This window comes from Carassius gibelio, chromosome B16 (genome assembly GCF_023724105.1).
Source record: "Carassius gibelio isolate Cgi1373 ecotype wild population from Czech Republic chromosome B16, carGib1.2-hapl.c, whole genome shotgun sequence".
NCBI lineage: Eukaryota > Metazoa > Chordata > Actinopteri > Cypriniformes > Cyprinidae > Carassius > Carassius gibelio.
The window spans coordinates 15,597,998-15,615,287 of NC_068411.1; the positions used below are offsets into that span (position 1 = coordinate 15,597,998).

General features: G+C 39.0%; 1 protein-coding gene across 1 annotated transcript; it reads left to right on the forward strand.

Moving 5' to 3' along the window:
- Window positions 1-334: 334 nt before the first annotated feature.
- On the forward strand, window positions 335-17,202 carry clstn3 (calsyntenin 3). Its single transcript, XM_052578449.1, has 19 exons — window positions 335-621; window positions 1,434-1,500; window positions 3,932-4,054; window positions 5,527-5,737; window positions 5,842-6,050; window positions 8,299-8,448; window positions 8,593-8,778; window positions 9,093-9,380; window positions 9,950-10,062; window positions 10,231-10,390; window positions 11,288-11,347; window positions 11,508-11,656; window positions 11,846-11,994; window positions 13,147-13,373; window positions 13,869-14,030; window positions 14,771-14,916; window positions 15,027-15,162; window positions 15,371-15,555; window positions 15,666-17,202. The coding sequence occupies exons 2-19, from the start codon at window positions 1,434-1,436 to the stop codon at window positions 15,813-15,815; spliced, it is 2,871 nt and encodes a 956-aa protein (XP_052434409.1). The 5' UTR covers window positions 335-621; the 3' UTR covers window positions 15,816-17,202.
- The last annotated feature ends 88 nt before the right edge of the window (window positions 17,203-17,290 follow it).

Sequence of the window (17,290 nt, forward strand, 5' to 3'; positions counted from 1 at the left end):
CAGATGCTTCCCTCCAAGCCCAGATGTATCACACAGCCAGCCATCTCGCTGACTTTAGAGACGCTAAGTGGAGGAACAAATATGTTTTCTACAATGAACAATGCTTATCTTATTAATATGAAGTAGATTATGTTAATCTCGCTTGCGACGATTTGGTTGTTGCATATTATTTACTTATTATGTAATTACGCAATTGTTCTCCAAAGATCACTGCCTGTGTGATGAATATTAATGAGCTGCGTTATTATCCTCCAATGGCAGAGAGTTGGCTATTGAATATTAATTAGCAAGCCGTTTTCGCAGTAGGATTTGTAAATTCGCGTTTAACCGGGGGTGAGTCCGGAGAGCGAGAGAGACGCAGTGTGGGCGGGTTAAGAGACTGCGAGAGGGAGGAGATTTTTTTCTCTCTCACGGCATCCACCGAAAACGGGGGCATTGGTTTCTCCGTATCTAATCTTCAAATTCCAGTTTGGCTCCTTTCCGCAGTTCGAGTAGTCTCGGGAGGCACCGGAGGCTCCAGCCGTTGCAGTCGGTGTGTCGGCGGGCATCGGGCTGTCATAGGTGTGAGTGTGTGACGGATGCTTAGAGGAGACTGAACGGGGTACCATCTCACACCTCACGGTAACGGACATTTGATGCCAAAATATTATTTATAATTCATTTCTTGCGCGTGACACAGGTGTTATATCATCTAAACTTACCATCTAGATAAGTGTTATATCATTTTTGGATCGCTTGAATTAATTAACAGGCTTAAAAATCGATTCGTGTTTGTCGCATATATGTATGAGTGAGCCATAACACCGGTCGTTTTAATAACGCGCTGTAAACACCAGTAGGTTATATCACGGATCTGTCCGTCACCAAAGTTGGAAGATATTAATCTTTATATTTATAAAAATTAAAAAATACTAATTTAAATAAATGACATAGCCTATATAAATCTTATCAGAGCAGATGTTATTCGAGGACAAGCGTTTAATATTCTGTTAACAAACCTGCCTATGTGCTACATCCGCGAGGATACACCTGCACGCGCGTGTGAGCGAGGATGCGCAGACTTCTCAATTTCACGTGCACTCAATTCGCTTAATACCAAGGTTTTTATTGAGCGTTGATTGTCACTAGTAAACACAGCAGGCTATATAATAGTCGACATACTGTCTCTCAGATGGAAGCCAGACCTCCTCGGCCATACTAGGCCACGAAAATGATGTCAAGGGTATTGCATATCATATTCACATATACCTAAAGGAGTATTTAATGTCTTAATGTTTACGGATAAGGAAATGCAGGCAAGGAAATATGTCTGTCTGTCTCTCTGTCTCTGTCTTTGCGCTTATCTGTTTCTCCTCTGTCCTCTATCTCAAACTGCTCCATAGCAGGTTAATGCATGTTATTTCCCTCTGTCCTTCCCCTCCTTCCTCCCTCAGATGGCCAGAATGAGTTTTCTCTCCTTTCTCCTCTTTTGCTTGACTTCGGTTGCCCATAGCAACAAAGGTCAGTGTCCTCCATCCTTTTGATTGTTGATACTGAGCATTGTGTTGATGATTAAGTGCGAATGAGTGTATTAACGTTTCTGTTCGCAGCTCTGGCACATGCACTTCACTTAAACCAGAGAACTCAATCCGTTTTGGTGTTGAGTGTGAAATCGTGTCAGTTAATAAATGTGTGCCTTCTTTATGAATGACAACAGTAGATTCTGTATAGGCCGCATCTCAAGGTGACATGGGAAGAGACAACATGATGAAAAAAGTGATGGAATGACATGAGATGATGATGGTGGGAGAGCAATATTTGGAGAAGGACAGAAAGGATGCTGATATATATACTGAGGCATCTCTGTGAGAAAGAGAAGGGGAGTGGGAAGTCGACTCTTGTCCTTGAAGAAAAGGGTGAAAGCTTATCCATTCTTTGTCTCTGCTATTTTTAGACATGTGGGAAACCAGAGATGCTATATTTCTTAATGTATGGCTAAGATTTCTCACAGACATTCGTTGATCTTTCTATCAATCGTCTGTCACAGCTGTTGACGGAGTCGTTCAAAATGCTCCGGTCCATGTGGGAAAGCAGCACGTGGTGTGATAAATGGAGTGAGATGCACAGCGTTGTCGCTCGGTCCGTAATCCGAGGAGTAATCCCGTGGTCTGATGCTCAGATTAATGTTATATGGCTGAGTGAGGGATGAGAGGGAGGTACGCGGGCGTGGGTGGGTGGGTTTGAGATAGAGATAGAGGGATAGCTGGATAAATGGCGAAAAAAGACAGATTGATTTAAAATATGAGAGTGAGGTGGACGGCATGTGGCCACACATGAAAAAGACTGGTGCATTGAGTTAGTGGTCAGCAAACTGTCTAGTAGTATAGTAGGCTGTCATATGACAAGATATTTAAATCGTTTTTATGAAACAGGCCTCAGTAATAAGGATTAGAAATTAGGATTTTTTACCCACCTTGCGAATGTTTTAACTGGCACCAGGGCAAAAGAATGATTGATTTTTATTTGTTTGCTATTATGTATTTTTCTAGAAATATTTATACGTTTTTCATATTAGTTGTTTAAATAAATTGATGTTTTTTACATTCATACTGATATTTAATATATAAATATACACTATTCAAATGTATGGGGTCAGAAATTTTTTATTTTAATGTTTATGAAAGAAGTATGTTATGCTCACCAAAGCTGCATTTTTTCCAAATATACAGTAAAAACTGTAAGCATTTTTCTATTTTAATATATTTTCAAATATCATTTATTCCTGTGATGGCAAACTGTAGTCTTCAGTGTAACATATTTCTTCAGAAATCTTTAAAAGCTTATTTTTGTTGTCGAAAAATATATTTGTTTTTAAAGTTAATATGATGTTGTTCAATATAAAGTTTAAAACAGTAGCATTTATTTAATATATATATATATATATATATATATATATATATATATATGTATGTATGTATATATATATATTTAGAATGTAGACGCCTTTACTATCACTTTGACTCAGCTCAATGTGTCTGTGCTGAATAAAATTTTACCATTAAATTATTATTATTATTTTTATTTATTTTTTACTGACCCCAGACATTTGAACAGTATATATTACAAAGAACACAAAAAATTATTGATATTAAACACACTTGCATACATTTGGCATACAAATCACACCAACACATATGTTTTTAAGACTCTTTTTTCACAGATTTGACAAAGCCTCATGATCTCAGTGACAAATCAAAATAATTTGTAACAACAATGCAAAAATACATCACAGAAAACCAATGTTTAAGTTGCAAGGCATAAAAATGGAAATGTACAATCTAATGAATGTAAAAAATATTGTTGCAATGCAGCACCAGTCAGAATGACCCGGGCCAGTAGGCCAGCTTTATTGCTGAAGATTTCTCATTTTAAGGGTGTTTAATGTTGGTTTGCGTGGTTCCGTCTGTCTCCAAGCATTCTAAGAGAAGCTATCTGTCTCTTTTTGAGTGATAGGCACAATATACCTCACGGTGTATGATCAGACCAAACATCTCTACATCTAATTACTCTGCAAAGCAGCGAGGCGTGGCGTGCTGTGTGTGTGTGTGTGTGTGTGTGTGTGTGTGTGTCCACCACACAGTTTCAGTCGATCCCCATATGGGTATGTTTGTAACTTAATGTGCAAGTGTTATGCATATGTACAGCTGTCGAACCATTGCACCATCTGCCACTAATGCATTTTAGCACAACTTTTTTTTTTATTTGTTGCTAATTCTTTTGGCTTGGACTGCTTGTGTTCGTCTTTGAACCTCTGCTCACTCACCTTCATAACGCTGTGTTATAAATAGTCTTGTAAACAAAAAGAAAAGAAAAGAAGCTGTTTGTTCTGAGTCATAGATTGTTCCGGTGGCTCTCACGCCTGTCCCTTGCTTTTGTGATTGTTCTTTCTCAGCCAATAAACACAAGCCATGGATCGAAACAGAGTACCAAGGGATCGTCATGGAAAACGACAACACTGTCCTCCTCAACCCCCCTCTGTTCGCCCTGGATAAAGATGCACCGCTGCACTATGCAGGTAAAGATGCTGATAATGTCACACCTTTATGTGTTCAGGTGGAGACACATTTACCACTTCAGTATCAGTCATTTCAATAAGAATCCACACAATAAGGAGTTTTGCGTGAGGGCTAAAGATTTCCCTACGCAGATTTCCCATCATGTCTGGATAGCTGATAGATAGTAATATGCTGCTCTGAGCAACAGAAAGCTGTGTGGTTTATTAAATAATGGTATAATCCATTGAACACATTGTACTCCCATCCCTCATAGACACCTAAATAAATAAATGCTAAATATGCTGCTACCCTGACTAAGGTCTATAGACAAATGATCTTATTTTTCTGCTAAATTTAACCACATCTCTAAAGTCATGCTATGGTTTTTAATCCATTTAAATGGTTAGTAGACCCAAAAATGAAAATTAGCCCATGTTTTACTCACCCTCAAAGCATCCTTGGTGTTAAAAAAAACACCTGCCTACAACCATTCTAAAGTTTGGAAGAGCAAGGAATATTTTTAACATAACTTCCATTGGATTCGTGTGAAAGAAGAAAGTAATATATACCAAGGATGCCTTGAGGGTGAACTAACCCTTTAAGATTATATTCATATACCTTTTTACAAAGTTTCATGGGGAAAAAAGGTTTTGAAATCATGCGGGGAAATCTTTTGGCCTTAGGCCAGATTCCCGTTTGCATGGATTCTTATTAAAAATGCATTAATTTTGCCAGTGAAATTTACAAAACAACCACACCTTAAGTCAGTAAATATAAGCCCTCACCTTTGAAAAGGAAACACTAATTGTGCATTTAATATTAGTAAGGTATTTCCAGTTTTGTTGTGTTGAGTTCAGGTCAATAGTGTATGAAGCACAGCTCAAACAGAAAACACTTTCAAACAAAGCAGCTTTCTGTTGGCTAACGCAGATAAAATCTTTCGCCCTCATGATCATTTTTGCATTGCATAGATTGAAATGGCTGGTGAACATTCGCTGAACAGCGATAAATGTGACCACACCTTTCATCAGTAAATATAACCTCTTATGCCTCAAGTGTGAAAAGGACACTTAATATTTACTCCTAATTGACAGGGTCTAGTCAAGGTTTTGGTGTAAGGGTTATTTTGATGGGGAGGGGGGCATCTTTGGAGCTTGTAACAGCTAGTTTAGTACTGCGGTAAGTAATTACATGTTATGTTTATAACGAATTACACAGAGATTAAGGCTGACAGACCTCCCCTCTTGGCAGGCTGAGCTAAAATTCAAAGTGCCGTGTCATGTGTGACAGCACTTTCTGAACACAGACAAGTGTTTACTTCCAGAAGAGCACTCAGCAGCCCTTTTCACATCATTTCACACATCAATGTTTTTTTTTTTTACTTGTGTAGTAAGTGGCACTTTAAATAAGGATTTGTACAAAGGTTGTCAGTCACACGCAAAATATGTTTGATTCAAATGTAGTCAGTGCAGATGTCTTTTTCTCTTTTCAGGGGAGATCTGTGGGTTTAGGGTTCATAACGGACCAGGTGGTTCTGGTTCGGCACAGTTTGAGGCAGTGGTGCTGGATCGCTCCACTGGAGAAGGTCTGGTTCGGTCAAAGGAGCCTCTGGACTGCGAAAGCCAGAAGGAGCACAGCTTCACCATCCAGGCATATGACTGCGGTGAAGGTCCTGACGGGACCAACAACAAGAAGTCTCACAAGTAAGAGATTTCTCTTGTTCAGATGAAATTTTCCTAAAGATCTGGTTTCTGCAAGTTTATGTCAGATCCATTGCATTCTTACACCCTTGACACACTCTTCCCAGGGCCACCGTTCACGTTCGTGTAAATGATGTGAATGAGTTCTCTCCTGTCTTTGTGGAGCGTCGGTACGAGGCATCGGTGCCCGAGGGTCGTCTGTTTGTTCGTATTGTGCGGGTGGAAGCAGTTGATGCCGACTGCTCGCCTCAGTACAGCCAGATCTGCTTCTATGACATCATCACACCCAACGTCCCTTTCACCATTGACAACGATGGTGAGATCTACAACTGCCAGCATTGATACACTTTTTATCTCATGTAGGGGTGACAGATCATGACGTCTCATAAAAATAGTGATTGTTCCCAAAATACTCCTTCTGGTTTGTCACAAGTTTCGGAAAGTTTTTTTAGAGTATGGCTATGTGTGACGTTAGATGGAGCAGAATTTCCTTATATGGGTCCTGAGGGCACGTCTGCCGGAAGAGCGCGCGCTCCCGTAGAGCAAAACACAGCAGAGACATTCACTGATCAGAGCGATTCACTGATCAGAGCGAGAGCGTCGCGAAATGTCACAAAAGAAGTGTGTTTTTGGTTGCCAGGGCAAGACAACCCTGCACAGATTACCAAAAAAAAAACAGCATTAAGGGACCAGTGGATGGAGTTTATTTTTACAGAGCATCAGCGGAAGTGTTTGTGTTTGTTCCCTGCATTTCGAAGATGCTTGTTTTACAAACAAGGTCCAGTTTGACGCCGGATTTGCATATCGTTTATTTCTTATGGAGGATGCAATCCCAACGAAAAAGGGTCACGATCGTGTGTTGGAACCGCAGGCGGTGAGTAAAACTGCTTCAAATATCTCTGCCTCCTTGTTAGTGCGTCCGCCTCCCATGCCGGAGACCCGGGTTCGAGCCCCGCTCGGAGCAAGTCGTTGCTGCTGCTGCTCTCGTTCAGTTTCAGCCTCTGGATCTGATTCTGGATCATAAATAAACGGCTGAATCTGACTGTTAGCCATGGTTTGTTTTGGATGTTTTTTTCCTCACGGTAATGTCACAGCTTCCAAACGCTCTCAACGCAAAAGCTTACTCGCGCTCGTGATTCTTTAGCTCCGCCCACACGTCACGCCTCCAGCCGGTCATGTTTTTCCGGGAAAAATCGGTACAGACTATCTTTCTCTTATGAATATAATAAAACTAAAGACTTTTTGGAGTTATGAAGAATGCAGTACTACTCTATAGGTACTCAAGATTAACAGGATATTGAGTGAAAACGAGCATTTCACCCCCCCTTTAAGACAAAGTGAATTAATATACTTTACTTTTAGGTCTTTAAACTGGCCCAAAACTTCTGTTACACTCATACCCATAATATTATTATCGTAATATATACTATTCTACTTGTGAAGATCAGCATTGCTTTAATCAGTTTTTCAAATCATTCAAAAATGAGGTGGCATGTTAATGTTAATGTGTTTTTTGGGCAGTTCTCTGAACAGCCCAGTTGCTGCAGTGAGATGGAGGGATAGTCACCCATCCTGATCATTCAATGCAGATCACAGCACCCACTCACAGACGAAAGCAATCAATAGCCGACATTTTGTAACATGACAAATGCTGATGAAGAAGGCCATTGGAAAGAAACCAAAACAAGAGAGAAAGCTACAATAAGCAAGGCACACAAGGGAGAGAGATCCTCTTTTTAGCCATGACTATGCAGATTTTCCTGCTGTAGTGTGTGTGGTTTACTTTTGTAATTTGGGTCAGGCTGAACCAGACACCGCTGTGTGAATACCCTTTTATCTATTGTGCCTCTTCAATATCGTTCTTTTAGTCTCTCTCTCTCTCCTCCAGCCCACAGTTGGCCTTCACCCGTCCCTGTCATCTTTTATTACATTGTTTGTTTTTGCTCACATTTCTCATTTTGAGCTGCTTTTGATGCTTCTGGTTTATTTGTCTCATTCTCAGTGTCCCTGGCAGTATCAAATCTGCTTTATTATTTCCAATCTGAGTCTGTTTTACCAAAGCTTCTGGCTTTCAAATCTTTTAGTGATATCTGTGTTTATTTAGCTTGATATACACCCACCGGCCTCTTTGCTATTGCCGAGTTAGACTCCCTTTTGTCTTCAGGACCGACTTAATTTTGTATGGCATAGATTGAGCAAGGTACTAAAAACATCCTCAGAGATTTTGGTCTGTACTGACATGATAGCATCATGCAGATCCACCTCACATCCAAGATGCAAATCTCCCATATCATCACAGTAGAAAAACAATTCCAGTTTCTGAAATAATTAGACAAGCCCTTTTGGCATCAAAAAACATTCCACGTTTAATGCCACTTAAATCACCTTCCTTCCCCATTCTGATGCTTGGTCTTGACCACATCTACATGCCTAAATGCATTGAGTTGCTGTCATGTGATTGGTTGATTAAATGTTTGCATTAATGAACAGTTGAACACAATTTGAACATGAATTAATAAAGTGGCCTGTGAGTGTGTAAACTACTCTATCTCTTACAAATTCAGGGAACATAAAGAACACTGAGCCACTGGACTCTAAACGCCAGCGTGTCCACAGTTTCTGGGTGACAGCGTTTGACTGTGGGAAGAATCGAGCTCAGGCCGATGCTCAGGTCATAGTCACAGTAAAACCTTCCTGCAAGCCAGGCTGGATTGGTAAATATATATATTTTTTACCATTTATTAGTTATTTTCATTTTATTTATTAAATTGTATTATTATTATTATTATTATTATAAAAATTTTACTGAATTCAAAAAAATTGAAAACTTACATTATGTGTGTGTGTGTGAATAACAGGATGGACAAAGCGCATCGAGTACACTCCTGGTTCTGGCAGTATCCCTCTCTTCCCGAACCTGCACTTGGAAGCGTGTGAGGAAACGGTTTGGAACATCCAGGCTACTGTTGAGCTTCAAACGGGTCACATTGGGAAGGGCTGTGACAGGGACAGCTACTCAGATCGATCTGTGCGCAGACTCTGTGGTACGTTTGATTAAGTTATTTCCTGAATTTTTCATTTCTTCAATAAATTGTCTACGGTTTGAATTTGATGATGGCAGATCCTCATTCATTAGGATTAGAGATGATTAGCGAACAGAAGATTGAGGACTAGGAGTTTATCTATTACGGACTCTGTTGCCCAACTGTTTATCTCATTTAGAGCAGATGGGAAAATGTCCCAATTCACTCCATGCTTTTTAGATTAGCTGCAGGATGAAAATTCTCAATAATTCTGTAGTTCTGTAGACACAGTCCTGTTTTTAAATCAATAATGTGTAGGCTTTTAATGTTTTCAGGTGCTGTAAGGGGTGAAGTCGACCTCCTTCCACCTCCATCTCCTGCAACCAATTGGACTGCAGCGCTGCCGACTCTTCCGTCTTCTGATTCATCCCTGGTCTTCTCCTTCAATGGCTCCACCCATGTTGCTGTAGTACCTGATTCAGTTGCTTCAGCAGTATCCGGTGACCACTTCACCCTGCAGCTGTGGATGCGAAGAGGAGGCGCCAGCACTCAGCCACCGGCCAATCAGGCGAGGGGAACCCGTAAAGAGGAGGAGACTATTATCTGCAGCACTGTAAAGAATGGTCAGTCTGTGCTGGTCTTATCACCATTCTGAAATTTCAGTAACATTTCAGTACCAATGCCAGGAAAATGTAATGTATGATTTTTCTGAGCCTGTCATGCTCCCCATTTATCTGAATCATTTTGTGGAACAGTAATACATTTTTTAAAGGTTGTTTGATGAATACAAAGTTAAAAAATAAATAGATGTATTTGAAATATCAAGCATTTGTAACATTATACTTACGTTTTGTTTAATTTAATGCATCTTTACTGAAAGTATTAATTTATTTAATACATCTTACTAACCCCAAGCTTCTGAACAGAAGTGTATGTATTAATAAAAATATGAATAAATTAAATTGAAACAATGGAATATAGTCTTCAAGTAAATAAGCAAAGTAATTATTTATGCATAAATAATATAAACAACGTATTTTAAAGTATTTCTAATGCACAAATCTAATGCACAGATTTGACAAAAACACACCTTGCCAAGGTTATTTTTTTTGAAAATGAAACATAGTACCAAAGTGCCAGACATCCCTGGTCAGAACTCAGATTTGAGCTGCTTTTGTGATCTCATTTTCAGATGACTCGTACTCTCACTACTCATTATCAGTTCATGGCTGTCGTCTCTCTCTCTTCTATTGGCCGGATGTGTCTGCTGCAAGACCTGTCAAATTCCTTTGGAAACTGGAACAGGTAAAACTAACCGTGACAGCAAATCTTGGTTACTTTAATCCTGTCACACAGACTGTCACAGGAACTATGTGAGACGTGTTGTTTTGAATCCTATAAATATAATACATTTGCATTTGTGTACACACTGTTGCTAGAGCTTAGCTGACATTTGACCTCTGACTCTGACAGGTGTGTGACAGTGAGTGGCATCACCTGTCCCTTAGTGTGCAGTTCCCCTCTGTCACACTCTATGTGGATGGCGTGACCTTTGACCCCGCACTCATCCATGACAACGGAGCCATCCCCAACCCAGCACCACACCAGCGGCTGGTCATCGGAGCATGCTGGGGTAATTTAGCGATTAGTCATATGTGATAAATCTTAAGAGGCTGGTGTGAAGATCGCAGCAGTAGGTGGAGCAGAAATCTGTAGTCATGTTCTTTTCTGAGACTATATGTGTTTCTGCTATTAATAGACTCATGTATTATTCAACTAAACAGAATCGTTCTTGCACACTGTGGCACTCGTTTAGAGTGTGTGTGTGTGTGTGGTAGAAAGATGCTTTCCGTCTCCTGCTGTTCTTCTAACTGGGTCACCTAGTCTGCGTTAATGACCTCCTATAATGATGTTTTGACACTGTGAAGAGGCTTTAAGTAATAGTTCAATAATGACAGTTCTGCCATTATTTACTCTCCTTCAAACTGTATGCTGTTATTTTTTAGCTGGTTAATTTTTCACAGCTTTTGCCATATAACACCATTTCATATTGACCAGGGACTCAAAAAGACAAAAACACAATTAAAGTAGTAATAATATAAAAACGTATATTATATTATATATAAAAAATATAAAGAAAATAATATAAAAGTAGAATTATAGAAGTTTTCTGAAATAAGAAATATTGAAGTAACTAGACACTGATAATCTTCACCTAGCTTGGATCTAGCTGGCATTCTGAGAAACAAATGGAAACATTGAGTAATTTTGACAAATTCCAGTCTGTCCCTCACACAGAGCTATCATATAGCGTCAGGAGTGATATGAAGAACTTGAATACAAATTACACCAATACAAAATAACTGAACATACACTATACCTTTTAAATGTTTTGAGTCAGTAAGATTTTAATACTTTAATTTGGCAAAGATGTATTGAATTGATGCATCAAACTTTGATACAACTTAGCAAAGATGCATTTCAGCATTTATCCATTTCCCTTCACTTCTCACTTTTTTCCTTCCTGTAGAGCCAGAAGAGAAACCGAGAGACATTGTGAACAACACCATGCCAGAGAGTAAAGAGACCGGTAAGGTGCACACCAGGACAATGTTTGGGTGTGGGTGTGAGTGTGTGATTCATGAGCGATCTGAGATCACTAGAGATACTCAGTTAAGTGTCAGTGTGAGTTTAACGTCTTTAAAAAAAGTCTGTATTGACTCATATATATCTATCATTTTGGCTCATAGGGAAGTTTGTCAGTGGTTACAAAGGGCTTTTGTCAGGAGTGACTGTGCGTCCAGGAAATGTGGAGCCCCACAGTGTGGTGGAGTGTCTGTATGCTTGTCGAGAAGGGCTTGATTTCGGAGACCTTGAGACTTTAGGCTCAGGCATGAAGGTACATTAACACTATGAATTAAAGTTTGTTTATTTTACATCTTTATATGTTATATAGCCCATAGTTCTTCTTAGAAAACTGTTGGGCGTTACTATAATGGTTTTGCTTTGTCTTTTGTCTAACTCTATTCTGTCAATAGTGTTTAAGTCACATTTAACCAGGCATGTTCCTGTAATGTCCCTTCCTCAGGTACATGTGAACCCTAGCCAGTCCGTGCTGGTGTTAGAAGGAGACGACATTGAAAGTTTCAACCGTGCTGTTCAGCAGGTGACATACAGGAACTCTCTACGGTTTGCCACACCTGGTGTCCGTCCGCTCAAACTGACCACCTCTCTCAGGTAGACAACTCTACACACACCCAAATAATGGTCTTTCTTCAGCATTTCAACTTACCCAACATATCTAAAGTCTTATGAATTTGGTCAGAAAATGAATTTACTGCAGTGACCAACAGTAGGTTAGTTTCAATTACCAAACTATATCAAAATATTATCCATACTGTAGATATTGCCGGAAAAAAAAAAGCTTTTAAGTAAAGCACACTGAAGAGAAGGAGATGAAAAAAATCGACTGATAAGTGCAGAGTAAGGAAATCCATTTTGGTTGAAAACAACTCCCTCTGTTTTTTGGCAAGCATGCAGATTTTAGGGCTTTACTTTACTGTCGTCAGATATCAGGCCAATGGGTTGTAGTGACCAGCTGTAGTATCAGCTGTCAGATTCATTTAACCAGCTGCTCACAGATTTATTGGCATACATTCACATAAACATATGAACACACATTTATGCAGAGTTGCAAACAGTCACGTGAATATAATACTCTGATTAATTCATCAGATTAATCACAATTAATCATATAATTAAAACGTTTGGGGTCAGTTAACGAAAACTGGGAATCTGTTTTTAAAATATTATGAATATTATATGGCAAAGATTAATCAAATTAATCAGAGGTGAAGGTCATTTTTTAAATAATGATTTCTGTTTCACATAAATGCTTTTCTTTTGAATGTCTGTTCATCAAAGGCTCCTGAAAAAAAATATATTATTGTTTTTACAAAAATATTAAGCATCACTGTTTTCAACACATTTTCTTGAGCAGCAAATCAGCATATTCAAATGATTTCTGAATGATCATTGAGAATGATGATGAAAATTGGAGTAATGGCTGATGAAAATTCAGCTTTGCATCATTAAATTGTGATAATATTTCATAATACTGCTGCTTTTCATGTATTTTTAATAAAATAAATGCATCCTTGATAAGCATAAGAGGCTTCTTTTTCAAACCATTAAAAATCTTACCCACGTGAAAAAAAAAATCCTTTGTTGTGGAAGACCATTTGACCTGCAGCATTATTAAATAAGTAAATGTGACACATTGTAATCATAAACCATTGCAGCAAAATGACAAAAAAATATCAAGATACATTTTTCTCAAGTATCTAGATATTCTCTTTAATCGTCATAAATCTCTTTGTCCTTCTGTAGGTGTTTCAGTGAAGAGAGCTGTCTCTCTCTCAGACAGCTGGAGGGTTATCTGGTCGTGCTCCAGCCTGACGCCCCTCAGATCTCTCTCTCTGGGGTGGGACCCCACCTGGCCCGGCCAGCCGCTGAGTTTGAGGGCCCTCAAGGGGTTCCCCTGTTTCCTGAGCTCCGTATCGTCTGCTCCTTGTCTCATGCTGTGAACACAGCTGCTCAAGGCATGGAAGGAGGGGGTAAGCTTTGAACATCTGACCTAAAACAGTAATCTACTGTATGAACCCACCACTTGATTGATGACCCCTATAAGGGCTTATTTATCCAAATGGATTCTATTCGTTTATCCTTGGAAAATGATCTACACATCAGACCCTGTAACAGCCCAGAGGCTCGACTTGATGAATAACTATAAACGAAATATATGCGGTCTAAGAGCTTGTTTTAGTTTTGTCCAGAGGCGAAGCAGCAGAGAGGCTTCGTGATAAAGAAGTCAAGGTCAAGGCATTATCAGATTATTTGAAAGTTAGTATGCAAGTATTATCTCTCCATAGAAAGTGAGAGCAAAACAAGCAACAGAGTTACTTATTCGCCCAAAGGGTAACCTGTACTCACTCTGTTATCAGTGACTTTGGGCTTGTGCAATGCAGCGGACAGACCTTCGCTCTTCTCTCACTTCAGTGTTGTGACCAAAGAGTAGGGAATTATTCAGTCTTTTTCTGTCTCTTTATCAGCACTGATGTCAGATGCTGTGGCTCATACTCTGGATGGGTGTGAAGTCCAGCCCTTGGGGGAGGAGCTAAACCCAGAAAGGGAGGAGCTTCTGATTGACATGGAGTCATTAAAGGAGAGGGGACTGGACATCATTAACACAACAGCCTACATTGCCATCACTGGTAATTTTATGTTATTTAATGTTAACTTTAAGACTTAGATTGCCTTCACTGGCAAAAACAGTGGGAAAGCGCTGTGTAAAGTGACTAATAAATATATTTGGGCATTTATTTGTAGTCTTAACGATGGAAGTGTGTCACTGTTATCAGAAAGTGTCCAAATATAATATTTTAACTAATATAATTTAATAATAATAATTTAAGTATTAATTTATAACAAAATATACAGTGTTTTAGAAATGTAAACATTATTACTTGTTGTGCTACTTCAAAATAAATGTCACTTGATTTACTATTTTATTAAATAATGTAAAACATTTGTCGTTGTTTAAGTTTTGCTATTTGGGGCTGTAAATGCAGATCATGTACATGGTCAGTAAGAAGCTTACTTTTGCTGAATAAGCTGAATTTACAGCAGTCATTGCTCCAGTCTTCAGTGTCACATGATCCTTCAGAGATCATTCTAATATTCTGATTTGATGCTAATATTTTTTTCTATTATTTACAATAGTATTATAAAATATATATTTATTTTAACTTCATTGAGATTTAATGTAATGCTGCACAGTCACTTTAGATCACTTTAATGCATCCTTGCTGAATAAAGTATTATGTTATAAAAAACAAAAAAGCTTTACTGAAGTAAAAAGCTAAATTATTTTAGCATAAACACATAAAGAACACATTCTCATTTATTTAACAAGAAATAGAAAAACTGCAACACTTCAATCCTTCTCTTTCAGGAGCGGAGTCTATTTCTGTGTACGAGGATGTGTTGCGCTCTATTCATTATCGCTTAGCAAAGGGCTCTGCTCGTTTTGAAAGAAGGTTCCGTCTGTCCTGCTCTGAAATGAATGGACGGTACACCAGCAACGAGCTCACGCTGGAGGTAATGAACACCACTGAACACATGACACTGATGTGGACACACACATCACTTAATTAACACACACACACACACTCTCTCTCTGTCTGTCTGTCTGGTTTTCTCCTGCTCAGGTGAACTTCCTGCACTCTCTGGACAGTCTGTACCATCCGTCTCACCTGCTGGCATCCCAGCAGCAGTTCCTCCACCCTTCCCATCACACTGGGGAACTGAGTGGACACACGCTCCCCAACCCACACCGCAACTCAGGTACATGTCTGAGTCTGACATTTTTGTATTGGTATATCAATTTTTTTCCCCCTATTAATAATGTTTACTAAATGGTCTTTTTTACTGCAGAGAAAGTTTTGAGTTCTGAACGGAATATATTTAAATATTATAATAACATTACATCTTTTTTTTATTTGATCAAAATATAAAGAATAAACAAAGTCTCTCTCTTTCCTCGTGTGTACAGTTGTTCCAGGAGCCGCAACTGTCATCATCATGGTGTGCGTGGGTTTCTTGGTTGTCATGGTGATTCTTGGTGTCTTTCGCATCCGTTCCATCCATCGCCGTGGTGATGGAGCAAGAGGCGGAGACAAAGAAGGCAGTAACCAATGGGACGATTCGGCCCTCACCATCATTGTGAACCCAATGGAGGTATGAATGCAAAAGTAGTACTGTCCCCAAACTTTTGAATAGTAGTTTATCAGCATTATTACTGATCTGTGACGTACTGATCTTACGCATCTCTCTTTATATTCTCTTAGACATATGAGAACCGCATGGGAATTGCAACAGACATGGAAGGAGAGTGTGACGATGAGGAAGAGGTAGTGGATTCGCCCGGCGATTCCAGTGACGACCAACGAATCATCATCAAGAAAGAGGGAAGAGACTCCGCCCCCAGACGCTACTGAGCCAATTAGCCACACCCACAAACTAGAACACCACCCGCTCATTTAAAACACAGGAATATACGAATGCACACAGATGCAACATCAAAGAACATGCAAAGTGTCTAACCCACCAGTGACACAATAATAGGATCTCAGCCTCTGTGAATGCAATGCTTCTCTCTGGAATGTACGCTCCCACAATGCACAACGCATTCCCTCTTTGCCACTCTCAACCCAGACCCCAATATATATTAATGGCACAATTAAAATCATTCATCAACCATTCCAATTGATGTGCTCACAACACTTTATCAAACATAATAAAAAGTCTAATTGTCAACTCATATCAGCTAATTGACTCCGAATGTTTCAGATTGCAGCCTATTGTTATTAATATGACGTCTAGTGCCCAGTACACCGAGTACAAAACCACTTCAGAAGCTGTATTTCCTCTGCACAATCTGTCTCTTGATACATTCCTTGAACAAATTCACATGTACAGATATAGAGGACTAGTCAGTAAAGGTGTTTCGTAATAGTGATAGACTCCAGCTAGGTATGCAAGTGCTTTCTTTTAAGCATCCCAATGCACGCACACACACACACACACACACACACACACAAATCTGTGCACCTCTTCTCACAACCTCATGAAAAACACAGTACAGTGCAATGCCCTCTGCTGTATCAGAATGTTAGCTCTACCTGGGCAGTTTTGATTGTACTTAAATGTATGTAAATACAAATGACTACTACTATTATTCTCATTTTTTGTTGTCGGTTCCATTATTTTTGTTCATTCTTGGTCTTTGCACTTTCAGATAGGCTAGGTATTTTTTTCTAATATCTCTATTGGTAATATCCAGTGGTAATGACAATAATAGTATTAGTAATAAGAGCGGTAATGATTGGCTTGATGAATGTCTATTTATTTGTGTGTTCAATTGTGTAATTTAAAAACTTGTTAATATCTGATTCACAGTGGAACAGAAAGGCACATTATTGTTATGCCTTGAACACTTTTCACCTCTGCCATCATCCTCCCTCTCTCTTTTCTTCCCCGTCCTTTCTCTATCCATGCACTCTTTAGATACTGCCACTGCTTTTTTGGTTTCTGAATGTACATCTGTGCCACCTTTCCTCCTTCCAGCTCGCACTCCTCCTCTCTATTTCTCTGTCTGTGTTAGTATACAGTGGAAACCTGTCAGTAAATAATGGCCTGTTGTTTTTGCAGTGTGATATTAAGAATGGATAAACTTGCATTAATAAGCTACATTATTACAATGGTTACCATTGGGATAATTAACTATACTTATAGACACAATGACATGGATTATATGGATTGATTGTGATTGATAACCGTCTGAAGAAATAATCTGTTCATAATAAAAACACACGGATGACGTTAGCAGATGGTCAGTGTTTATTTTTTTATAGTCTTATTTTTTATAGTTTTATAATGTAAAATATTTATAAAACAAACATTGCGTATTACC

Coding starts and splice junctions, on each gene's coding strand:
- clstn3 (XM_052578449.1), top strand. CDS start 1,434: ATGGCCAGAATGAGTTTTCTCTCCTTTCTCCTCTTTTGCTTGACTTCG. Junction 10,063..10,230: donor TCCTTTGGAAACTGGAACAG/GTAAAACTAACC, acceptor TGACTCTGACAG/GTGTGTGACAGTGAGTGGCA. Junction 15,163..15,370: donor CAACCCACACCGCAACTCAG/GTACATGTCTGA, acceptor TCGTGTGTACAG/TTGTTCCAGGAGCCGCAACT.